The sequence below is a fragment of the Melanerpes formicivorus genome, unplaced genomic scaffold (assembly GCF_026170545.1).
Source record: "Melanerpes formicivorus ecotype bairdi unplaced genomic scaffold, bMelFor1.0.p_v2 SCAF_95, whole genome shotgun sequence".
NCBI classification, from domain to species: Eukaryota; Metazoa; Chordata; class Aves; order Piciformes; family Picidae; genus Melanerpes; species Melanerpes formicivorus.
In genome coordinates this window covers 255,864-282,122 of record NW_027142447.1, presented here as the reverse complement: position 1 = coordinate 282,122, position 26,259 = coordinate 255,864, and the positions used below count along the sequence as shown (strand labels likewise).

General features: G+C 50.5%; 2 protein-coding genes across 6 annotated transcripts in view; one reads left to right on the top strand and one right to left on the bottom strand.

Annotated features, from left to right (window-relative positions):
* SIDT1 (SID1 transmembrane family member 1) overlaps nt 1–1,695 on the top strand; it is a 60,458-nt gene extending 58,763 nt beyond the window's left edge. For all 3 annotated transcript variants that reach the window (XM_068165928.1, XM_068165929.1, XM_068165930.1), the window contains one exon: nt 181–1,695. In XM_068165928.1, coding sequence (XP_068022029.1) covers nt 181–243 — 63 coding nt within the window. In that variant the 3' untranslated portion in view covers nt 244–1,695. The remainder of the gene's footprint in view (nt 1–180) is intronic.
* Nucleotides 1,696–6,398: 4,703 nt separating this feature from the next.
* The window catches only part of USF3 (upstream transcription factor family member 3), a 44,665-nt gene continuing 24,804 nt past the window's right edge, over nt 6,399–26,259 (bottom strand). For all 3 annotated transcript variants that reach the window (XM_068165989.1, XM_068165987.1, XM_068165988.1), the window contains exons 6-7: nt 22,765–22,861; nt 6,399–19,973 (exon numbers count right to left, since the gene is read on the bottom strand). In XM_068165989.1, the coding sequence (XP_068022090.1) occupies nt 13,507–19,973; nt 22,765–22,861 (6,564 nt within the window). In that variant the 3' untranslated portion in view covers nt 6,399–13,506. The remainder of the gene's footprint in view (nt 19,974–22,764; nt 22,862–26,259) is intronic.

Sequence of the window (26,259 nt, the reverse complement as noted above, 5' to 3'; positions counted from 1 at the left end):
CTTGGGAGCATGACAGAAACAAAGTTCACCTGGCACATCTCTGGGGGCTGCTGTTGTGATTCCTGTGCATGTGGCCCAGATGGAGCTCCTCTGTAAGGAGATGCCAGCAGGACTTGTTCATTCTTCCCACCCTTGGGCTGGCCAGTGAAAGCTGAAGCTGCCTGGTGCTTTCCTCCTCAGGTCCTGCTGACCCTGGACGATGACCTGGACACGGTGCGCAGGGACAAGATCCCAGTGTTCTGAGCCCCTGGGGGATGGGGACATAGGAGTGTCCCAAACTGCTCAGCCAAAGGCATCTGTGGGGAATGACCCTGCTTCTGTGGCCAACCACCTCCTGGGAGCCATGCAGCTGGACCCCACAGCAAGCATGAAGGGGTACAGTGGTAACTGAGGTGGGACTGGGAGGAAGGACAATGTTTGCTCCTTTCCCTTTCCTCTGGGGCAGGCATGACCCAGTGGCTGAGGCCAGTCTGCAGCCCTCTGGCTTGTAGGTGCAATGGGTGCTGAAGCCAGAGAAGAGGAAGGAAACAGGAGATGTGTTTGAGACTTCTGCTTCCCTTCCTCCCTGATGATGTGCTCCACTTCCTTTCTGGTGAGAGGTCTTGACAAGTGCAACACAGTTCCTCCTGCACTGGCAGCTGGCACCTGTACCCTGAGGGCTGCTGCTCTCAGAGCCCCTTCAGCAGCCATGAGGAGAGCCTTTGGTTCCTCTCCTGCAAGCTCTGAGTGAGCCCTGGGCTCCAGACTGAGGTGGCAGTGGGGGGACTGTATTCTTTGTTTGGTTTTCTGCTTTGTTTGTTTTGGCTTGTTTTGGACCAACTCTTCCTGCAGCTGGTGGGGAGTCACAGCAACACAGCAAAGGAGTCCAAGAGGCTGCAGTGGTGGAGGGTGATGGAGGGCTCGAGTTGCCCATGAGTGCTCTGCCAGAGGCAGAACCTCCTGGCTTGCTCCTGTGGCCTCCCTCACCCATCTTGCACAGCCTCACTTCCCTCTGGTGACTGCTGTACAGGCTCTTGGCAGTGATGGTCTTCATGGCACCAGAACTGCTGTCCTCAAGTGATGCTAAGAGACACTGTGGTGAAGCCACAGCCTTGTGCAGTGGCAGCTGCTTGGCTTCTGCTGTGTGGCCTTGCTAAATGGGCCAGGTGGAATGGGAAGGCTGCTCAGCAGCCTCAGACTGCCTCTGCCCACAAGTTTGCTTTGGGCAAGCTTGGCCAAGAAGATTCCCTGGTGGGCTGGGAGCCTGGAGGGGGTTTTGAGGCAGTTGGAGTTGAGCTCTCCATCTAAAGACCTGAACCAACCTTCTTTCCTCTCCCAACTTTTCTGCAGCTGAATTCAGTTGTTTCAAATACCTCCTGCACCTATTCCTGAATTCCTTAGTTATTTAAAACCCCCAGGAGTGAGGTGTGAATCACTGCAGGCCTTGCAGCTCCAGTGTTACATGTTTTGCAGATCCACCAATTAAAAAGTATTCTTTGAGGCCTGCTGTCCTTAGTCTTGTCATTGAGCTTTCCCCTTTGGTCTCTGTGCATGTGCCCACTGATGCAAGACCTCCAGGCCACTTTTGCTTATGAAAGCAGAAGACTCCTCTGCCTCAAGCCTGTCTCTCCTAGAAAGGTTTGGCACTAACTGTCTCTTAATTTTTCTAAGTTGGAGTCTGTCAAGATGGTCAATAAAATGGAATGTTCCTGGTTATCTGCTCTGCAGGCTGAGCCAAATTCCTCTTGCTCTACCTCTCAACAGTAGCAAAGAGAGCACCTGAGGCAGAGGGGTACCCAGTGGTGTCACACAGGACCTTCAAATCCTGAGTGGAGGTGCAGATGGCCTGCTTGTTCAGTAAGTTTGCAGATGACACCAAGCTGGGAGCAGGAGTTGATCTGTTAGAGGATGTAAGAGCTCTCCAGGGGACTGTGACAGGCAGGACAGATGGGCAGAGTCCAACAGGATGGCATTCAACAAGTCCAAGTGCCAGGTGCTGCACTTTGGCCACAACAACCCCATGCAGAGCTACAGGCTGGGGTCAGAGTGGCTGAGAGCAGCCAGGCAGAAAGGGACCTGGGGGTAGTACTGGGTGACAGCAGCTGAACACGAGCCAGCAGTGTGCCCTAGTGGCCAAGAAGGCCAATGGCATCCTGGCCTGCATCAGGAACAGTGTGGCCAGCAGGAGCAGGGAGGTCATTGTGCCGCTGTGCTCTGCATGGGTTAGGCCACACCTTGAGTCCTGTGTCCAGTTCTGGGCCCCTCAGTTTAGGAAAGATGTTGAGAGACTTGAAGGTGTCCAGAGAAGGGCAACAAGGCTGGGGAGAGGCCTTGAGCACAGCCCTGTGAGGAGAGGCTGAGGGAGCTGGGGTTGCTTAGCCTGGAGAAGAGGAGGCTCAGGGGTGACCTCATTGCCCTCTACAACTACCTGAAGGGAGGTTGTAGCCAGGTGGGGGTTGGTCTCTTCTCCCAGGCAACCAGCACCAGAACAAGAGGACACAGTCTCAAGCTGTGCCAGGGGAGGTTTAGGATGAAGGTGAGGAGAAAGTTCTTCACTGAGCGAGTCATTCGCCATTGGAATGTGCTGCCCAGGGAGGTGGTGGAGTCCCCATCCCTGGAGGTGTTCAAGAGGGGATTGGATGTGGCACTTGGTGCCATGGTCTAGTCATGAGGTCTGTGGTGACAGGTTGGACTTGATGATCCTCAAGGTCTCTTCCAGCCTTAGTTATACTGTGACACTGTGAGCTTGTCGAGGTGGGAGGCTCTGCTGGGGTGATTAGAAGTGTGGATACTGCCTTGCTGTTGCCTGAGGCCCACAGGTTAGAGCATCTGCCTCCTGTAGGAACTTCACTAGCCTTCATCTTTTAACTGCCAGGTTGCTCTGGTGGCCATGCTGCAGTCATGCCTTGCAGCTGCAATTTTACCATGTAAAGAAAGCATTCCATGAAGTGTCTGTGTGAATGGGGCATGCCAGGCCAGAGACTGCAGGGTGGTGTCTAACCACTGCTGCTTGCTAGAATTAGCAAGTGCTGCCTCCCTCAGTCCCCTTGAGCTGGAGAGATAAGGAGAAGAGGAACATCTTCCCAGCAAGAGAGATTGGCCATTGGGATGTGCTGCCCAGGGAGGTGGTGGAGTCACCATCCCTGGAGGTGTTTAGGAAGAGACTGGATGGGGTGCTTGGTGCCATGGTTGAGCTGATCAGATGGTGCTGGGTGATAGGTTGGACTTGATGATCTCAAAGGTATTTTCCAACCTGGTTAATTCTATCCTACCAGTTGAGGAATCTCTTGTCTTGGCACATCAAGACAAGAACTGGAGTACCTGCAGGTATTTGAGGGGGACTTAGAGCTGGAGGGTCCAGTGTTGGGTCCTGCTGTTTGTGAGTCTAATCTGAAGTCCTCTTCACTTGCTGTGCTGCCTTCCTGCTCCTGCTTAGGGTAACCTCTTGCCTGGCAGGACTGCCCTCACCCTGTGTTTAGGTGAACAGCTTTTCCTCTTGTACAAGTGTGTTCTGCTCTTGGTGTCTTTTGCGGTGTGTAGAAGGATCCAGGGCAAGGTGTTGGAGTAGGAGGAATGTTCCTTCTGTGGCAGACTGAAGAAGGGCTTGTGTGCCTTAAAGTCCAGCCACTTTGGGGCACACATTTTCCTTCTCTGCCTTCCTGTGTCTTTCCTAGCCTGTGGTGTCAGACCTTGTTCTGAGCTTGTTTCCTTCTAGCTAGGAAGCTGAGTGAGTGTCTTCTCTACATGGGAACCTGGGGAAGAAAATCCTAATGTTGGGAAGCAGTTGGAAGTCTCAGTGTGGGAGAGCAACATATGGGCCTGCTGAGCTGAGCAGAGATGAGCACAGTATGCACATGGCAAGGTGGTAGCAGACAGGAAGAGAGGGGTTGGAGAAGAGACAGAACAAGCAGGAAAATGTGAGAGAATTAAATTTACCTCAAGCCTAAGGAGATGGAAGGGTTGGAATAGGCTCCCTGCTGCTTCTGTGCCTCCAGCCTGAGGCATCAGGTCCTGACATTGCCTCTTAGCTGTGCCCTGCCTGCTGGTTTCTGTTCTTACTTCAGTTCTCCCACTGGGTGGCTGCAGGGGTGCCTTGATGAGAGACCTGGGGCTCTTCAGCCTGGAGAAGACTGAGGGGATCTTTGAGATGCTTAGCAATAGCTGAAGGGAGGAAAGAGACTTGGGGGTGCTGGTGGAGGAGAAGCTCAACAGGAGCTCTCAGTGTGCACTTGCAGCCCAGAAAGCCAATCAGATCCTGGGCTGCATCAGAAGTGTGGCCAGCAGGGCAAGGGAGGTGATTCTCCCCCTCTGCTCAGCTCTGCTGAGACCCCACCTGGAGTACTGCCTCCAGTTCTGGAGCCCCTATTCCAAGAGGGATCTGGAGGTGCTGGAAGGTGTCCAGAGAAGGGCCAGGAGGATGAGCAGAGGGCTGGAGCACCTCTCCTGTGAGGACAGACTGAAGGAGTTGGGGCTGTTCAGTCTGGAGAAGGCTCTGAGGTGACCTCATTGTGGCCTTCCAGGATCTGAAGGGGGCTACAAGAAGGCTGGGGAGGGACTGCTGAGGATCTCAGGGAGTGATAGGACTAGGGGGAATGGAATGAAGCTGGGGGTGGGGAGATTCAGGCTGGAGGTGAGGAGAAGGTTCTTCCCCATGAGAGTGGTGAAGCCCTGGAATGGGTTGTCCAGGGAGGTGGTTGAGGCCCCATCCCTGGAGGTGTTTAAGCCCAGGCTGGCTGAGGCTGTGGCCAGGCTGATGTAGTGTGGGGTGTCCCTGCCCATGGCAGGGGGGTTGGAACTAGATGCTCCTTGTGGTCCCTTCCAACCCTGACTGATACTATGATACTAAGCTGTACCTGCCCAGAACACCTGCCCTAAGCTTTCTGTATTTGGTCTTTAAATGCTCATCTCATGTCTTGGCAAGTGAGCCTGAGACTGCTGGGTTTATAAGCAAAATCACAACTGGCCCTTGGCCTGTGTCATTTGTGCCCTGCCTCCTGCACTGCCTTCCCCAGGCCTACAGCAGCCTGGGACTCTACAGTGTCCTGAGTGAAAGCCAGTGCAGTGCTGTGCTTGGGTCAAGCAATTTTGAGTGGTGCATGGCCAGGAAACTGCTGCCCTGCAGGCTCTGCTCTGCCTCCCCCCTAGCAGCATGATCTCTCTTGCCTCTTCTGTGCTCTTCTCATCATTGAGGTCTTCTCCAACCAAAAAGACTCATCTAACTCTACCAAAGCTGGTGCTGAATCATGTCCCTCAGCACCACCCCTCTGCATTTCTGAAACACCTCCAGGGATGAGGATTCAACCACCTCTCCAGGGACCCGCTTCCGGTTCTTGAGAACCCTTTCAGTGAAGTGTCTTCTACTATCCAAAGTAAACCTCTCCTGGTGCAACTTGAGGCCATGTCCTCTCACCCACACAGAAATAGAATAGAATAGAATTAACCAGGGTGGAAGAGACCTGTGAGAGCATCACATCCAACCTATCACCCAACACCATCTGATCAACTAAACCATGGCACCAAGTGCCTCATCCAGTCTCCTTCTAAACACCTCCAGTGATGGTGACTCCACCACCTCCCTGGGCAGCACATTCCAATGGCCAATCTCTTTTCCAGGCTAAGCAACCCCAGCTCCCTCAGCCTCTCCTCACAGGGCTGTGTTCCAAACCCCTCACCAACTTTGCCCTTCTCTGGACCCCTTCCAGTAACTCAACATCTTTCCTAAACTGAGGGGCCCAGAACTGGACACAGGACTCAAGGTGTGGCCTAACCAGTGCTGAGCACAGGGCACAATGACTTCCCTGCTCCTGCTGGCCACACTGTTCCTGATGCAGGCCAGGATGCCATTGGCCCTCTTGGCTGCCTTGGCACACTGCAGGCTCATGTTCAGCCTACCATCAACCAGCACCCCCAGGTCCCTCTCTGCCTGGCTGCTCTCAGCCACTCTGACCCCAGCCTGTATCTCTGCATGGGGTTGCTGTGGCCAATGTGCAGAACCTGGCACTTGGATGTGTTCAATCTCCTGCCCTTGGACTCTGCCCATCTGTCCAGCCTGTTGAGGTCCCTCTGCAGAGCCTCTCTACCCTCCAGCAGATCAACTCCTGCCCCCAGCTTGGTGTCATCTGCTAATGTACTGATGGTAGACTCAATGCCCTCGTCCAGATCATCAGTGAAGATGTTAAAGAGCACAGGGCCCAGCACTGATCCCTGGGGCACACCACTGGTGCCTGGCTGCCAGCTGGCTGTGGCACCATTCACCACCACTCTCTGGGCTCAGCCTCCAGCCAGTTCCTAACCCATCGCAGTGTGCTCCCATCCAAGCCATGGGCTGACAGCTTGGCCAGGAGTTTGCTGTGGGGGGTGGTGTCAAAGGCCTTGCTGAGGTCCAGGTAACTACATGCAGAGCCTGCCCCACATCCAGCAGGCAGGCAGCTGGGCATGGAAGGAGCTGGGGCTGGAGCCCTCCCAGGAAGCACACAGCAGGCAAGGAGCAGTTTTCTTCTTTTTTTTAATAAAATACTATCCTGTTTGTACAAATAATTATTACAACTGTTAAACAAAGTGTTACAGCCACCAGTAGAAATCTCAGCCCCCTGACCAGGACCATGGTTTGGGATATTTACACCTGGATGCAACACACTTGTAAAAAGATGCCAAAATAACTGGAGCAGGATCTTATTTACAGCTGGGAGGTGAGGTTCCTCTTCCTTCACTCTCCCTGCCCACTGCCTTTTGTCTTCCCCCTTACACAACAGCGAGGGCTCTCCCCTGGGGCTGTACCCAAGTGATTTACAGCTGTAGAACACAGAAGCACTCAGCAGCAACCTCTGGGCTGAATATAAATAATGGAGTGTGGAGGGCAGCAGTCTCTTTGAGTAATCATCTCCTCTGGCAGCAATCCATATTGGCTTCCCCTCTCACAGTGAGCCGGCAGGAGCAGGGCTACGCCACGCTGTGAGCTTGCTTGGTTTGCATATGTGACTGCAGACACAGCAGACTGGGAAACCTCCTTGTGAAAATGCTTTGGGTGAAGCAGAAAGAAATGCCCCCTCTTTTGTTTTGTTTTGTAAAGAAAATCCTCCTGTGAAAGCTGGCCTCAGCAACTAACCGATGGCTCCTGTGGGACTAAGCAGAGAGGGCAGGGGTTTGGAGCCTTCGCCTCAAACAGTCTCTGCTCTGTGTTTCACCACAGAAGAACTTGCTGAGTACAACTACAGGGAGTAAAGTGTTGGTGCTCTGAGGTGTGAGAGGGATCAGAGAGGTGGGAGGAGGTTGGAGACACCCTCAGCATGCAAACCTGGGTCTGCGCTGGCCTGGCCTGGCCGTGTGGCAGTTAGCCGTGCTGGGGCAGTGGCAGTGGGAGAAGGGAAGAGCAGTAGTAGGTAACTGAGGTTATGTGAGGATGAAGAACAGAGCTCCTTACAGCACTGCCTCAGCAAACAACACAAATGTTACCAATGTGGTATAAATAGATTTAATGCTTTCTCTCTTTCCACTCTAAGCAAGACTGTTACCCAAGGGATGAGCATGAAACTCAGCTGGGGAGTAACAACAGACCACAGCTGACTATGCTCAGCCATCCAGACTCAGCATGAGTTTTGTGACCAAGCCTTTGAGCCAGGACTGCACCCTGACCTTTGAGTAAGGTGAGCTACTCCTTTGAGTAAGGAGACAAGAAGAGATCAGAAATAATGCACCAAGTCCTTTTCTCCAGCCATGCCCTCTGGGGGTGCCCTGCCACAGGACTTGTTTCCTGCTGCAGCACCAGTCACCGACTGCAGCAGCAGCACATGTTTAAAGTGCAGTGGGAAGTCTGTGCAAAACTTCAGAAGGCTCTGTCCTAGCACAGCATAGTTGGATAGTTTTTCTTCCAGAGAGGTGTTCTTCCTTCCACCTGGGCAGCAGCAGAGTGACTGGAGGTGGAAGCAGGAGCTAGAAAACACATACCCAGTGAGGCCCAGCCCCTGGCTCAAAGCACTTCAGTGCTGTTTCCTTAGCTGTCCTTAAATGAGGCCCTTGATGACAAGGCATATAACAGTTAGGACATTACTGTTTTACTGTGTGCTTGTTCTGATTCTACTCTTACTCTCTGAGGCTTTGTAAGGGATTAACTAAGGACTACCCTGCCATGCATGCAGTCCAGCCCTAGACAGCTCACTGAAGTCATCTGGGGCGAGGTGAAAGCCACAACAGCTTAGAGGTAGTGGTGACTGTTTCCCTTCTGCTGCTCATTTGGCTAAATTGAACAGCACTGGCTATTTGTCCTTGCTTCAAAGCCCAAACAAACCCCTGCTTAGTCTAGGTAACCCTCAAAAAGGAGCAGGGAAGAGAAAAATGCCATTCTTGGCCTAGCAAACTGCCCCTTAAACTCACAACGAGGGCTCCAGGAAAAAAAGGGAACTGTTAATTGCTAGGGAAAGATAAAAGTGGTGGGGTCATAGATGTTGGCTGAAGAAAATGTAGCTGTTGAGGGGTCTTAACAAGTAAAACAGAATCATTTGAGCTGAAAAACTCAGAGAAGCCTCTTTTTCAAACTGCTTTCAATTCAAACCAAACCAAAGCAACAACAACCACCAGGAACCACCAACCCCAAATCCCCCCCCAGAGCAAAACCCCAACACACACAGACTGAGGTCAGGTGAGCCGCCTTTAGCATCTTAGCAGCCTGATACCTGAGGCCAACAGCTTCAGGGGAAAGGGCAAGAGAAAAAAGGCAGCAGTTTGCACTCAGTGACAAAGATGTTGCACTCACTCTTCATCCCCCAGCCCCGGGCAGGGGTCAGCAGCTGGGAGCTGAAACCCGCCAGAGCTGTCGCTGGCACCAGCCCACCTGCGAAGCTGAAGGCAGGGAGCGTGGTCAAGGTGGAACAGCAGGGCTGAGCAGTTTGTGGTGAAGAGAGAACCCCAACCCCTTTCATAAGTACAGACTGACAAAAAGGACCTAGCACACCATTTTGGTGTGAACTCTAACACCTCTTTGCCTCTCTTTTTGCCCACCCACTCTTCCTCCTAAAGGCGTAGCAGCATGAAGGTGCTCGAAGCTGAGCTCTGCAGCAAACCCACGAGGTGCTCTTCAGTCAGGGGAGCTGGACACATTCAGCACCCACAGACAGTCTTGGACAGTCAGGCAAAGGAACTGCTCAACAGAGCAGTGCAAATAGCAGAATTTGGAGCAGAGTGTTGATCTGAAGCTCTCACAGCTAGGTCTGCCTACTGTGCTGTTCATTGTGGTCTCCTGATCCCACACCCCTGCCATGGGATCATTCAGCATCACTTAGGCCACTGCTGTGTGGTTGAACTTTTGACAGACACTGCTGTGCTCAGGGAGGTTAACATTCTCTTCTCAGCTGGTGTCAGAGGAAGCCCTGAGGAGGACAACAAGGGGGCATGGTGACTATGCAGAAATCCCCACACTCGTTCACAACACTGCCAGGGACACGTCTCTGGGGAAGACTGAGGATTACATGGTCATCACTTTTGAGTGACACACCACAAAACTCTGCAGTTCCACCAAACCTGCAATAGTCTTTGTGTCACTAAAGGCTGTGCTGTCACTACCTGCACCACAGCTCTCCTGTGAACAAGGCTGGCATTTTTGGTCATCTTGGTAACCAGAGAGGGGCACATGAAGGCCACTGACATCGTGTCTCTTCAGAAAGTGAGGTACAGCGTTCAGAAACCCCCAGCAAACCAAACCACAAAATCATAGCTGACATCAGCTGTTGGGGACACTCAGGATCACTTTCAACCACAACAGGACACCAGTGAAATGAATAATGAAAGCAATAGGAAGGACTAAATAGACAGGACAAAATAGAACAGGAGTATTTCAGTTGCAAGGGACCCTCAGCCTCCAACTGCCTGACCACTTCAAGGCTGACCACAAGCTATGGTAGTAAGAGCACTGTCCAAATGCCCCAAGAGGGCACTGACCACCTCACTAGATAGCCTGCTGCAATGTCACTACCCTTTTGGCAAGGAAATGCTTCCCAATGTCCAGTCTGAACCTTCTCTGGTGCAGTTTTGAACCATTCCCACATGTTCTACCACTGGGTACCACAGAGAAGAGCTCAGCACTTCCCTCTCCACTTCCTCCCCTCAGGAAGCTGTGGAGAGCAAGCCCTCAGCCTTCTTTCCTTCAAACCAGACAAGACCAGAGTCTTAATCTGCCCCTCACAGGACCTTCCTTCCAGCTGTGTTGCCCTCCTCTGGATGCATTCAAGGCCCAGAACCGCACCCAGTGTTCCAGGTGAGGCCACACAGTGAGATGATCACCTCTTTTGACTGGCTCTTTGTGCTGTGTTTGATGCAGTTTGCCCTCCTGGCTTGCTAATGGTGCATTCAATTCCTGCATCCAGATCATTGATAAACATATTGACCAGACCTGGCCCTAGAATTAAGCCCCAAGGAACACCACTGGTGACCAGTCACCAGCCAGAAGTGGCCCTACTCACTACAACCCTTTAAGCTTTGCCCTTCAGCCACCATGAAGCCACACATCCCACAGCTGGACAACTTGTCCAGCAGGATGCTGTGAGGGTCAGCATCAAAAGCCTTACTAGAAAGGGGAGCTAGATCCTGCCTTCCCTTCACCCACTGGGTAGGTGACCTTATCATCCCATATATCAATGGTATCAAATTGGGACAGGAACCCATGCTGACCAGCAGTGAATTGTTCTTTAAATGCCTTTCTTCATAATATGTCCAGGACCAGAGCTCAGACTAACAGATCTGTAGTTCCCTGGACCTTCCCTCATGCTGGAGTAACACTGGCAAGCTTCCACTCAGCAGGGACCTCCCTAGACTCCCAAGGCCTTTGGTAGCTGATTGAGAGGGCTCCTACAACAACATCCACTAGCTCCTCTGGTACTCCCAGGTGGAAGAATCCCCTCAGGCCTCACAGACCTGTATGAACACTCAGCTCTTGCAACTGCTCTGTGTAGGTTTACAAGCTTGCTCCAGATTTCACAGACACCACAAACTTTCTATCCTAGCAGAGAAAAGTAACATGGTCCTGTATGGAATGATGAGTGAGATGAACACCTTTATATCCTGAAGTCCTGGAAGCCAGAGCTTAATTTTCACTACTTTGTCTTGAAAGCCACTGTGCACATGGTGCCACTTGAGGAGAGCAGGAAGGGCTTTTGTGCTTCCCTCTTCAAGGCCACAATGAGTTACACAGCAGCACACATCACAGCTGCAGACTCAATGCCTCTACCTCTATCATCCATACCCTACAGAGCCACCCATCCTCACAGAACTCATTCCACCACCACTCTGAGACCTCCTGTGTTAGGAGAATCAGTCTGATCAAGAGTCTCGCCAGGTAACACCCAGACCTGCAGGGCACTTAGCTGGAGGTGAGGACTGACCATCATTCCTCGCCCTCCAGCTCGGCCCAGGCCAGTTGCTGCCACTGGGTTGGCCTCTGTGCAATGGCAGCCCATTTCACAGTGCAGCTCAAGGCAAGCTGCCATGCTGGGAATATCCAATCTATTCCTTTTAAGAAGTGCAGAGGACTGATGCCCCACTTAGATTGGGTGTCCTGAGATAAGTGCCACCTGACTTAAGTGATTCCCTGTTTGAATCAGAACCCTTTGACTTAACTTTGCAGGAGGAAACCCATCAGACAGCAGGTCACAAGAGTGGGGACCACAGCAGGAGGGACTACAGGCACAGCCTTTCTCTTCTGCAATTCTAAGCCTCCCTACTTTCTTGGGTCAGTGTAAAAGGACTTAGCAGAAATGAGGCAGTCAAGCTGGGGAAAAATCATTCAGGTCCCTCTTTGTGGGGCCTGTTACTGGAGACAGAGCCACATCTTCCTTTCTGCCTTTCAAAGGAAAACCAAACAACAAACCTCACCAAAAAAAGCTACCAACCAAACAAACCAACCAAGCATAAAATCCCAAGGAGTCTGCTTCTCCCCATGCCCCCACTAGGAGAGGCACTGGGGAAGGAACTGTGAGGGGACCCTAGCAGCAGCAAGATGATGCACTGGTGGGCAAGACACAACTATGGCAAGTGTACACAGCCCAGAGAAGAGGCTCCTGGGGCGGTTTGAGCCACTGCCCACCTGGCTAAAATCTGAGGTCACACTGTTCCTGCGAGGAATCAAACCCAGAGTGGTATTTCCAAGCACATAAAAATTAAAGGCAAGTATTTCTGCCTTGCTTGAAGACAAGCACACTGCAGAGCCATTAAATACATAAAACTTACCTAGTTCTTCCCTTTCCTTTAGGAGAAATGAGATCAAAGTGAGTGGAAGTACAGGAGATGCACATTCACTCCATCTCTCATACACACACAGACGCAGGCCCCTCGCTTGCGGTGCTCCAAGCACCCTGCTGTCTCCAGCCCTGACACATTCACCTGCCTCCTCCAGCCACAATCTCATGGGTTTAGACAAAAGGTGCATTCAAGTGCAGAGTACTGATAGTAATTTGGGCTGGATCCTGTCAGCAAGGTCAAGTAAAAACTGTGCCCCCAGGGCTCCCCACGGGTTCTGTGGGACGCCGCAGGCTCGGTCTGCCTCGGGCAGCAGGTGCGCTGCCTGGCACAACAACAAAGGGCTGCCCTCTCAGAAAGCTGCCGTTTGAGCATGGTCCAAAGAAAGGAAGAGGGGGGAAAAAAAACCAACCCAAAGACATTAAGAAGGTGCTAAACAAGGTGCAAACCCCACCCTGAGGTAACTTGCAGCATATGAACAATGAAATGGCAATAAATACGATCGCTGTCTCTGCTGACTACACGAGGAGGAGTCGCAAGCTACACTAAAACACCAACCGAGTTCAGCAGTAACTGAAGTCACCATTCAAACAGATCCAGCCCCAAAAGTCTTCTCAGAAACAGAACATCATGGGTTAAAGAAACCTTACATTTTCTAAGCCAGTACTTTTAATTGCTGACCATGGGAACACACAGTGATCTTTGCCAGGTAAAGGCAGCCTTACGTCAAGTGCATGCGACAAGCTTCAGACAGATAAAAGCTGCACAACAGATGCCTTTATCAATGACTGCTGGGTTAACACAGACTTGACTTGTGTTGAGGCTCCTGAAGGTATTTCCCAAAGCAAAGAGAGGAACCCAAGCCACTTCAAGCTTGTGTGTAGGTTCAGCTAAATGCATCAGAAAGCAAACAGAACCTGTGGCCTTTGTTTCCTCTCTCCTATATGGATGCTCTCCCCTCCTTTCTTCACATCCAGCTATTACAGAGGGTGGCCCTTACCCTGGAACGACCAGGGCGGCAAACTCGATCGTTGGAAAATCAACAACCAACATTTGCACAGCTCTCAATGTTGCATCCTTACTGTTTACTAGTAAGTAAGCATTGCTATAGGCACTGGTGCTTTAGAGTCAGTAAGGTGGATGGAAACACAGCATTGTCTATAAATACCAGAAGTATCCTTACACATACGTTTAGCCAAACCAACAGTGGTGCTATGGGTGGTCTCTTCAGGGATGTGAGCAAGATCCACTTCCTTCTTTAAGCATACAAACACCACACTGGACTCATAGTCAGCCTACAGGTTTTCACACAGCCGAGCTGCAGTCGTGACCTAGAATATGGCTTATATTGTGGGCAGGTCGGTTTGAGGACTGCTTGGAAGAATCTGAAGCAGATGTGTTTGCAATGGAAAGCAAAGGAGACATTGCTGAACCATCTGGAGGAAGAGCTGTGGCTATCTCTGGAAACAAAGACGTCAAGTTAAAGTTGGATAAGTGCGACGTGTTGGTCATGTGCATCGGCGGCATGTCTGGAAGCAAAGGAAAGCTCGGCTGAGCGAACCCAACAGGCCTGGGAGGAGACAAAATGGATCCAAATCGATTGTTTAGACTTCCACCGCTTGGCTTCTCCGTGCTCGGGTTAGGAAACATTTGATTGGGAAAGTAAGGGATAGAAATGTCATTGGAAAGGGTAGGGTGGGCAGGAGAGTAAGGTGGGTAGAAGGACGGCAGCGTATTCTGAGGATCCACCGGGATGAGAGCTGGGGTCCGAGTGGCACTAGGCTGAGTGACCGGTGGGATGAAAGAGGCGTTGGCATTTATTGGTGGGTTCATGCCCCCCTCTGGAATGAAAGGGAATCCAAAATTCTGAGAGAGAGTATGCTGGTCGGGGGCCGCGTTGTCGTTGGAGACTTGGGGGCCATCGGCCATGAATCGGACGATGCTTCCTCTCTTTTCTATTGCAGACTGCTGGCGCCCAAGGATCATGCTGCTGCTGGTGGAGAGGGGAAGATGGGGAAGACTAGGGTCAAAGACATTGCCATGCCTTTGAGTCCCAGAGCGGTTCCTTTCAGGCTGACGTATTTTAGACCCGGCGTTGTCTTGCAGAGGGTGCCTCGACCGCTGAGTGACCGAGGAATTTGGCTGACGCACAGAGGGAGGCCCTGGCTCGCCATTGCCATGAGAAACCGCAGGGTGAGGGTGACTGGGCCTCACGACTCCATGCATGTTGCTAGAAACAGGCGGATTCATGTGGCTCTTGGTTCCGTGACTGTCCGTCATCCTCATGGGGTTGGATTTCTGCACAGAGATGTTTGGGCTTGTATTGCGACCCTGGATATCTCCTGAGGAAGAAGAACTTGAAAAGGGAATGGTCAGAGAAGTGTTCCTTGTGTTAATCGCACCAATAGACATGTCACAGCTCTCCCTGCTCTGGCCGTCACCCTCCCTTCGGATGTGGACACCTTCCCGTGCTGGGGGACAGTTGTACTCGATTGTGGAGGAGGCACCACACTGCGTGTTCCTTGGATGATCTGGGATCGATCTTTGGCTTCCACTGACTTGATCTCCCAGGTGAGGGGCGAGTAAACTCTGCATAAAGCTTTGGTGGCACGTGTTTTCATTTTCCCTTGGCGGCAGGGTGTTCCCTGTTGGAATACCCTGCACTGGCTGGTAGGGCAATCTCTTCTGCCTCTCTATGGACGGCCCAGCGTTTTGGCCGATCCGAAATGCTTGTGACTGCATGCCTCGGAGGGATGACACAGAATTACCAATCTCACTGTTTCTTGAAGCCTGCACATCGAAATTGCTGGTTGGCTGCTGGTTGGGTGCAGCTGGCTTAAATGTCTGACAATCGGAAAGACGCTGCACGTCCGAGCCAACCGGGTGGTCGACGGATAAGCGGCCCTGCATGTTGTGAATCACCAACCCTTTATTTCTAGAAACATCGAGATAGCTTCTCATTTCCAGCTGGTCAGAGATCCTAGAGCCTTGAAGAGAGAGTCCTATTCTCTGCTCTGAATTAGAGGGCGTCTTCCCAATGAGTGCCTCAGCAGAGTAGCTGGAGACTCTGTTCCTTTCCTGCCTGTGAGGGGTGCATGTCATGTCTGATGGCCTGGTTACGATACTTGCCTGGGACACCATTTGCTGCTCTAAGCCCCTTGAGGTCATAAGTCTTTGCATCTGATTGTGCCCTGACACATGCTCAGAGGCTGAACCTTGCTGTCTGCTGCTAACCTCTTGTTGCTGTTGATGCATGATATCCTGGCTTATATGGCTCTGAGGGTGGTTATGATGGTTTCTGCTGGTCGCAGGATTTTCACAGTTCTTTTCAGGCTGGGAAGCTCCAAAGTGCTGCTGCATCTGTTGCTGCATTTGCTGGTGGTGAGGATGAGGCTGACCACCTTTTTGCCGTGTTTGGTCGCTTCCGTGGTGTTTCTGCTGCAGAGAGAGTTGTGTGGCTTGCGTTCCCTGGATGAGATTTCGTTTCTTTTGCATCTGCACCTCCTGCTGTATGGTTCGCTGCTGGTGGACACTGTGGGGTTGAGAGTGGACCGAGTTTTCCCCGTGAGCGATGTGGTGCTGCAGCTGATACAAGTGGTGCCTTTCTCTTAACTGACCAGCCTGCTGCTGCTTTAAGTACGGATGATTACTGTGGAGGTGAGATATGCCTTGAGAAGGAACATGTTGAATTGGCTGCAGGTGCTGCCCTGCCTGGCCTTGCTGCTCTGAAATTGATGGCTGAGAACCGCACTGAACTTCAGTTTGTCTCAAAGCTGGTGGCACAAAGTTGCTGTTGGATGGGAATAATCTGTTAAGGCCATCGGCGTGCCCTTGATTGCTCACCGATGCCACTGAATTGGATGAATTAGGAGGAATCTGACTGACTAGCATTTGTGCTTGCTCAGCAATGCTCTCTGGTGTTCGGTTCATCAGTGCCATCCCTTCAAGCCTTATGGGTGTTGTCTGGCACTGCTTTTGCCTCTTGGCCGTAGAGAGCAGAAGGTCATCCTGCACAGCCCGCTTGGCGGAGTCTTTGCGGCCTTCGTGGCTCTGCTGCTTTAGGTGTGATTCCTGCAGCTGGGGAGCCTGCATGGTGCTTGCCCTGATAGCATTCAGTTGTTCCTGAGCATAGTCACTCATCATAGCAGGTGCTGGAGACTGATTGATGTATGTGCTAGATGGAAGGGAGAGGCTCACAGTTGCAGGGACACTGGCTGGCTCTGAGGACCGGGCTAAACTCGAGCAGCTGACAAGGGGATGGACAATGCGGCTCTGGTGGACTAGGTTGTTCACGCTTAAACTGGTTATGCTGGGTGACTGGGAAGCAGAAATCTGCAAAGAAGTGTTTGATGTTTCCACAGCTCCTATGGAGCAGCTTGGCTTTTCAACCTGTCTATCAACATTTGTCTGCACTGTATCTTGAGCACTGAATTTGTTTGTTGCTGCTTCCAATGGTCCTGCATTGCTTTCTTTCACTGGTTGAGGTTTAAAAGGCTGCTGCTCTCTCTCCAACGGTGCAACCTCAGCTGACTTAGAGATGGCATCCCTCATGTTCACCTGTATTCCTCCCCCACCTTTCTCAAGGTTTTCCTGATCAAAAATAGCTCTTGCTGCAAGAGCTACAATGTCAGTCTGTTCTGAAAAGGTGCAGCTGTTGCATGTACTGGTTGAGGTGCTGCTAGTAACATCTTCTCTGGTGGTATCTGGTAACATGGACGCAACCGAGAAGCTTCGACTGCTGCCAGAACTGGTTGACATCGGGGAGTCTGCCTGCCTGCTAGCGATAAGGGAAGCACTAACTACTTCCTGATCAGAAATGCAGGAGTGATGCTGGGAGAGACTATCACCTTCTGTGTTCATCAGCAAGAGTTCCTGCTTCTCAGGCAAATCAACATTCGATTCTGCTGATTTATTAGAGCTTTCCACAGGAAAATTAGAATGCTCCCTCTGAACAGCAAATGAAGAGGTTTTCTCCACAGTTGTTCTTTCTTTTGTGAGATCAGACAGCATTTTGGTTAGACCCTGTCCTTCTATCAAGTCTGTATCTTGCATTACCACTGAGGAATCCTGTGTGACATTGCAGGACTCTGGAACTGTTCTTGCTTTGGAAGCATGACCTGCTGTGCTGCTCTGTGCTGCTGCTGTCCCAGCAACCTGAGAATGTGCTTCTGTACAAGAGGATGTTAAGGTGCTGGGGGGCTCAGAGGGTTTGGGAGACTCTGACAAGGCAGAGCTGGCTGGTGGCTGGCTCTGAGGCCCGTGAGGCTGCTGGAGGGGAGCAGTATCTTTGGCACTCGGTGGGACGAGTGTCAGCTGCTCTGACACGATGGTCTCTGGCGGCAAGGAAGCAGGCACCTCTGCTGAGCTGGGCTCGGGGGCAGGGTGGGTTTTGGCTGCCTGTTCAGGGCTCGCAGTCTCTTTAGAATGACAGCCAGAAAGGCCAGCCCCACTCGGTGGCGCCACGCTGCTTTCCTGGGATGTCACCGAAGCCTGCGACACTGCCGGAGCGCTTTCAAGCGGCCTCTCACCGTTTGAATGCTTTGCCACCGTTTCCACGGGAGCAGAGTCCACCTTCCCAGCATCTTTGCAAGGAAGTGCTGGGCAGGACACTTTACTGCTGACTGCTTGGTGTTTCTTTGTACTTGGCTTTTTGTTAGTCCTCTTTGATTTTGCACTGGAGGGCAAGCCAGGAACTGCTTTTTTGGGGGAAGCGTTTATGGAATTAGATGTGCTCGTTAACACCGAAACCTCTGCCGGTACTGAAGAGGCCACAGAAGTTGGTAATGACACACAGTTGACTGTGGCAATGGGGTTATTGACAGTTGTGGGATTGGTAGGGTGGCTGAGAGACAATTGTAAGCAGCTCTGTCCTGCCATTTGGGATATGCTTTGATTGAGGTTAGCTAAAGCACCAAATGTATTGAGGGCAACATTGGTATTTGGATCTTCGCTGGTGGTGGGTTGGATAATTTGCATAGGGGCCTGATTTGAAGCTCCAGATGAAGATATCACAGGCTGCAATGCAAAAAGCTGCCCATTTAATGAGATAGTTTGAGGATGCTGTTGATTTGACATTGTAACTGAAAACGTTTGGGTAGAGCTAGAAGATGGCAAAGAGGATGGTCTTGGTAATATATGGACAAGGTGCTTCCCTCCAAAAGTCTGTGGAAGAGCAGCGTTTTGGACAGAGCTGCTAGAGTTGGCTACTGCAGTCGGCCCATTCACAGGAACTCTTACAGCAGCAGCAGAAGGCTGAGCGGAGAGGAGGGGAAGAGGTGGCTGATTAGCAGCTTGTATAATTACAATCTGCTGACTGACATTTTGGCTGGGAACTTCTGCTCTCACAATTGGAGGGCACGGAGCAGGGTTTGGAGGCTGGAGAATGATGACGTTCTGGTTAGGCGGTGCCCCTGTAACAGCCGACGCGACGGGCTGAGCCATGTGAATCACCTGCATAGCTGAATTCAAGGGAAGGATATTTCCTGCAGCCTGAGTTTTAACCTGTGGCTGGCTGATTAATGGCTGCATAGGTAAGGGTGGGCACGAGGGCAACGTAACTACAATGTGCTCAGCTGCCTGACCATCCCCAGGCAGAGAAGTATTCAAACTGATACTCGTAGTCAAAGGCCTGCTGTGAGCAGAAGACACGGTACCAGCACCATTAACTGGCTCCACCAGTGCGGTCATTATACTGGATGGCGTTTGGCTTAGAGGCTGAACAGTATTTCCTGCTAGCTGCAAAGTTGTCCATGTGGTCTGTGTGTTTCCAGCTGAAGGCATCCGTGTAAGGCTACTCATGTTTTTCAAGTCTGAAGTGCCAACTCCTGAAGAGCCTGCAAAAGACCAGCAGTTCTCCAAGGGACTGGCAGGCAGGGTGCTTATTGCCGTGGCAGCCTTCACACCTTCTGCTGCGCAAGTCACCAGCGTCCCAGCGCTGCTTACCAAGTCTGCACTTTTGAGGACATTTACAGAGGAAAAACTATCTGCAGTAGACACTCTTGCAGATGACACACAAGTAGCTGTGTTTGTGGTTGAAACGACAGGGCTTTCCTGAAGGTCACTCCTAGAACTGTGTCTGTTTGTACAAGTGGCATTTACCTGTTGAACTTGGGAGGCTTCCGTCGAGGCGTTGGAAGGAAGGCTGACTCCTGGCAGGAGCGTTTTCTTTGTTAGTTTAGTGCCCTCCTCTTCATTTTTACTTCTGGGGAGATTTTGCTTATTCTGTAGTGCATTACTTGAAGAACACTGTAGGTCCTGTTCTGTTCTGGATTGAGACGTGCTCTGTGAGCTGGTGGTAGCAGCAGCAAGCACGCCGCGCTCATTCTCTGGGGTGGAAAGCTCAACAACGTTCCCTGCTGGAGCTGTCTGAGCAGATGCCAGTGGAGAAACTGTGTTTTGTGACCATGGCTTGTTTTCTGTGGGTAAAATACCAGAAATAGTCACAGGAGTCACTAGGTTGCAAGCTCTCTGGACTGGCACAACATTGGCTGTTTGCTTCTGTAAATTATGACCAATGTTAAAGGTTATTCCCTGGACAGATGCTCCGTGGTTATTTCCATTGGGCTGACTCCCATTTGAATAGACAATGATGTTCTTTTGAACCTGATCACCAGGAATAACAACAGAGACCTTTGCATTTTTGAGATTTCCTTTCCAGTGGATGGTAGGGTCATCATACAGGCAAATATCATTGGCTTTCAGTAGCTCGATGTACCTCCCGTTCTCCTTCTGTAGTTCAGCCAGCTGTTTCCGGAGTTTTTTTATCTCTTCAGCTAGAAAAGAGTGGGAGCACTCAGTTACATCAGCACCAGCACAAAGACTAGGTAATGTTCACAGAATCATAGGATCAATAAGGTTGGAAAAGACCTCAGAGATGATCAAGTCCAACCTATCACCCAACACCTCATGACTAACTAAACCATGGCTTCAAGTGCCATGTCCAATCCCCTCTTGAACACCTCCAGGGACAGTGACTCCACCACCTCCCTGGGCAGCACATTCCAATGACGAATGACTCGCTCGGTGAAGAACTTTCTCCTCACCTTCAGCCTAAACTTCCCCTGGCACAGCTTGAGACTGTGTCCTCTTGTTCTGGTGCTAATTGCCTGGGAGAAGAGACCAACCCCCTCCTGGCTACAACCTCCCTTCAGGTAGTTGTAGCGAGCAGTAAGGTCTCCCCTAAGCCTCCTCTTCTCCAGGCTAAACAACCCCAGCTCCCTCAGCCTCTCCTCACAGGGCTGTGCTCCAGACCTCTCCCCAGCTTTGTTGCCCTTCTCTGGACACGTTCAAGTGTCTGAATATCCTTCTTAAATTCAGGGGCCCAGAACTGGACACAGGACTCAAGGTGTGGCCTAACCAGTGCTGAGCACAGGGCAGAATGACTTCCCTGCTCCTGCTGGCCACACTATTCCTGATGCAGGCCAGGATGCCACATCATTTGGAGAGTAAACACTATGCAGTACTGAAACAAGCTGTTCATAATGTATGCTTTCTTCAAATGGTTAACATAATAAAAATGAAGAGACTTATCCTGAGCAGCCTCTCTAGCAAGGGGGAAAGGCAATGAACGTCACAGACTATTCCGTTACCAAGAGCAGGCCCAATTATGTAGTTAGGAAAAAAAAGCACATCAGAACTAACTCAGGTGAAAATGAACACTAATGAAATTGTTTAATTACTGAAGGAAAGACAAGCACAGTTATCTTCCTCCTTGCTCTGCTTCTTTGTAAAGACTAACCCATTCTTTAATTAATTGATCATCTCATGCCTTTACAGGGCAATTAAGTTTCATTACCTCTAAAAATGAGATGCAAAATTAAATACAAAGCACAGGCTTAGGCTGTTGCTGTTCACTACTGAATCCAAACCTGTACTGCAGCCAAGTATCATAGTATCATTCAGGGTTGGAAGGGACCACAAGGATCATCTAGTTCCAACCCCCCTGCCATGGGCAGGGACACCCCACACTAGAGCAGGCTGGCCAGAGCCTCAGCCAGCCTGGGCTTAAACACCCCCAGGGACAGGGCCTCAACCACCTCCCTGGACAACCCATTCCAGGGTTTCACCACTCTCATGGTGAAGAACTTCCTCCTCACCTCCAGCCTGAATCTCCCCACCTCCAGCTTCATTCCATTCCCCCTAGTCCTATCACTACCTGAGATCCTGAGAAGTCCTTCCCCAGCCTTCTTAATGCCTTCATTCAAAAAAGGCTCTCAAATTGTTGTTATGTGAAACCACAAAACCCAGTGCTGCTCTTGGAGACTGCTCACCTCACTAGGAGAACCACCCACTTTTTTCCACCCCTAAATACATCAACAAGATAAGCTATTTAGAATTCCATTCTGTGGGGAGAAACAGAAGCATAGAATCACAGAATCAACAAGGCTGGAAAAGACCTCAGAGATCATCAAGTCCAACCTATTAGCCAACACCTCCTGACTAACTAAACCATGGCTCCAAATAAAAATCATAAACCACAACCCTCAGGTCTGAGATGATTTCTGTTACACCTGCATCACTGAATGTTGACACATCTGTGTAAAAACCTGTTGTGTGATGTGATGCTTTATGATGATGTTTTATAGCATTTGAAAGGGGGAGAGGGGGGAATAGCTGTATGCATGAAGGGAACTCCATGGTTTTGATAGGGAAAAAAATATCTAAGTGAAATTTATCAAGGATTGCTCTGGTAAAATAAATACCAGAATGCTACACTAGAATAAATCAGGAGAGAATTTGGTTTGGTTGGATCTTTAAGACTATCAAGTCCAGTCATTATCTAACTGGTTGGACATGATGATCTTGAAGGTCTCTTCCAACCCATTCCATTCCATTCCATTCCATTCCATTCCATTCCATTCCATTCCATTCCGTTCCATTCCACTCCACTCCACTCCATTCCACTCCACTCCATTCCAACTCTACCAAGGCTGGTGCTAAACCATGTCCCTCAGCACCACATCTCTGCGTCTCTGAAACACCTCCAGGCACGGCATGCATTATGAACAGCTTGCTTCAGAACTACATAGTGTTTACTCTCCAAAATGATGTGGCATCCTGGCCTGCATCTCCTTGGGGAGCCCCTTCCAGTGTTTGAGAACCCTTTCAGTCAAGAAGTTTCTTCTACCAGCCAACCTAAACCTTCCCTGGTGCAACCTGAGGCCATTTCCTCTCATCCTGTCACTTGTTACGAGGAAGAAGAGTCAGACACCCACATCACTACAACCTCCTTTTGGGGAGCTGTAGAGCAAGGTGGTGTCCCCTCAGCCTCCTTTTCTCCAGGGTAAACCACCCCAGTTCCTTCAGCTGCTCATCACTTATAAGGTCCACAATCACTTCACACCACAATGCAATCACTTCATTATCCCATAGCTATGTGCAAGAGCAGGCATTTGAGAATTCTCTTGGCTTCCTGTTTCAGTATAAGCAGCTGCAGTTTTCCTGCATGTGCATAATATCTTGGGATTCCCAAGTTTGTTGATCCAGACTTTGTTGCCAGTCAGTACTAATGGCCAGAGAGTGGAAATGGGACATTTTAGAGCCTCCAGCAGCATCTGTACTTACCCTGTTCATTGTTCCCTCCATTCAGCAGAAGTTCGTCATTCTGCCTTTTCATTTCTGTTATGTACTTAAAAGCCTGATCCAGGATCATGTTCTTGCTCTTTAAAACAAAACATACACATACTATTAGTACATTCATTTGTTAAGAGGTTGCACTTGGCTTCAAGAGGTCTTTATTTAAAAAACAGAATAGAAACAGAATAGAACTAGAATAGAATAGAACTAGAGCAAGAACAGAACAGAACTAGAGCAGAACTACAACAGAACAGAACTAGCATAGTACTAGAATAGAACTGGAATAGAGTAGAACTGGAATAGAGTAGAACTAGAATAGAGTAGAACTAGAATAGAATTAACCAGGCTGGAAAAAGCCTTTGAGATCATCAAGTCCAACCTATCACCCAACACCTCAGGACTAACTAAACCATGTCTTCAAGTGCCAAATCCAATCCCCTCTTGAACACCTCCAGTGATGGTGACTCCACCACCTCCCTGGGCAGCACATTCCAATGGCCAATCTCTCTCTCTGGGAAGAACTTCTTCCAAACACCCAGCTTAAACCTCCCCTGGCACAGCTTGAGGCTGTGTCCTCTTGGTCTGGTGCTGGTTGCCTGGGAGAAGAGACCAACCCCCACCTGGCTACAACCTCCCTTCAGGTAGCTGTAGAGAGCAAGAAGGTCTCCCCTGAGGCTCCTCTTCTCCAGGCTAAGCAACCCCAGCTCCCTCAGCCTCTCCTCACAGGGCTGTGCTCCAGACCCCTCCCCAGCTTTGTTGCCCTTCTCTGGACACCTTCCAGCAACTCAACATCTTTCCTAAACTGAGGGGCCCACAACTGGTAGCTGCAGTGAGCAGCAAGGTCTCCCCTGAGCCTCCTCCAGGCTCAGCCACCCCAGTGGTTCTGTGAGTGTTGCTGGGAAGGAGATTTTTGGGTTGGGTGGGATTTTTTTTCAAGATGAGCCACATGTTTCATGAGTGATATTCCCCCCCAAATGCCATGCAGCTTTGCAGAACAGTATTTTCAGTGCTGGAGCTGACACTTCCCAATGTCCAAAGCAAGACACTAAGGCCACAGAACCTGAACAGCAAGCACTGTATGCTGAGCAGCCTAAAATTCTTCTTCAGCAATGTACATATACATCACATGAAATTGCAAGATGCTGCCTTGTAAATATTTTATGAGGGAAGGAGCAAACACAGAATAATTACCAAGGGAGGAGTATGCATCATTTTGAAACTAATAATACTGGAGAATATGAAAAGGCAAAATCTGCTGTAACTCCTCCACCATCCTTCCCTCATGAAACTATGCTTATTCTCCCTGCAAAACCTCTTGTTTATCTCCTAATTCCTTCTCCTGCTGTTCTGCAGGAACAGCCTCTGCAATAGAATGCTCTGTCTCAAAAGAGATGCTGCTGTGCAACAGCCTCAAACCATTGGTTTCACCTGCTCCTTTCACAAGGACACTGTTCTGAAATTACTATTATTATTATTCCCCTTTCTGGATTGCTTTCATCTCATTACATGAAAGATGACAAAAAGCAGCATGCATGCAGTTCTGTCTGCATCACAGGGCATTTGGTGATCACCAGCAAAAGGCAAAGGAGGGATTGGAGAATGACTCAAAATAATGATCATAGTATCAGTCAGGGTTGGAAGGGACCACAAGGATCATCTAGTTCCAACCCCCCTGCCATGGGCAGGGACACCCCACACTAGATCAGCCTGGCCACAGCCTCATCCAGCCTGGTTCTAAACACCTCCAGGGCTGGGGCCTCAACCACCTCCCTGGACAACCCATTCCAGGGCTTCACCACTCTCATGGGGAAGAACTTCCTCCTCACCTCCAGCCTCAATCTCCCCACCTCCAGCTTCATTCCATTCCCCCTAGTCCTAGCACTACCTGAGATCCTGAGCAGTCCCTCCCCAGCCTTCTCGTAGCCCCCTTCAGATACTGGAAGGCCACAATGAGGTCACCTCAGAGCCTTCTCTTCTCCAGACTGAACAGCCCCAACTCCTTCAGTCTGTCCTCACAGCAGAGCAGCTCCAGCCCTCTGATCATCCTCCTGGCCCTTCTCTGGACACCTTCCAGCACCTCCAGATCCCTCTTGGAATAGGGGCTCCAGAACTGGAGGCAGTACTCCAGGTGGGGTCTGAGCAGAGCTGAGCAGAGGGGGAGAATCACCTCCCTTGCCCTGCTGGCCACACTTCTCCTGCTGCAGCCCAGGATCTGATTGGTTTTCCGGGCTGCAAGTGCACACTGAGAGCTCCTGGTGAGCTTCTCCTCCCCCAACACCCCCAAGTCTCTCTCCTCAGGGCTGCTTTGATCTTGCTTAACCCACAGCTTTCACCACTCAGGCATCACAGACTACATTAAACAGCATCAGTAGAAAATGACTTGGCAAACAGGAGTTGCACAACCTAAGCAGCAATCCACTGGCTAGAAACATCCTCCTTCTGCTTAGATTGCCCCTCCTCCTACAGAGGAAAGGCTGAACAACTGTCCATATGCTCAAGGTAACAGAGCAGGCAGCACTTAAGAGAAGATTTTGACCTTCTGTCTTTACCAATGTTCAGCACCCTGAACAAGACCTACCTGTGATTCAGCTGCAGGCAGATATCAATCTACCCAAGTGCCCAGGGGCAAATTAGTTTAGCTTACATTTGCTCAAAAATATTGCATGTATGAACTGAGGAGAAAATCAGTCACAAGTCCAACTCACAGTGTTTGATTTCTTCACATTCATACCCAACACCTTCAGATAAAAAGCTCCAAAGTGGCATAATTACATTCATGTGACCTTGCACTTCCAAAAGGAATTCTATTACAAATAACATTTTAATAATAAGATGTTTGAGCATATGCATTCAGAGAGGTTTGCCTTCTTCCTAAGACAAACAGCAAAATGAGTGTGTGTATTGCTACAGACAGCATCACAGTATCACCAAGGTTGGAAGAGACCTCAAAGATCATCAAGTCCAACCTGTCACCACAGACCTCATGACTAGACCATGGCACCAAGTGCCACATCCAATCCCCTCTTGAACACCGTCAGGGATGGTGACTCCACCACCTCCCTGGGCAGCACATTCCAATGATGAATGACTTGCTCGGTGAAGAACTCACCTCCAGCCTAAACCTCCCCTGGTGCAGCTTGAGACTGTGTCCTCTTGTTCTGGTGCTGGTTGCTACAGAGAAGAGACCAACCCCTTCCTGGCTACAACCTCCCTTCAGGAAGTTGTAGAGAGCAATGAGGTCTCCCCTGAGCCTCCTCTTCTCCAGGCTAAGCAACCCCAGCTCCCTCAGCCTCTCCTCACAGGGCTGTGCTCAAGGCCTCTCCTCAGCCTTGTTGCCCTTCTCTGGACACATTCAAGTCTCTCAATGTCCTTCTTAAACTGAGGGGCCCGGAACTGGACACGGGAGTCAAGATGTGGCCTAACCAGGGCTGAGCACAGGGCAGAATGACTTCCCTGCTCCTGCTGGCCACGCTATTCCTAATG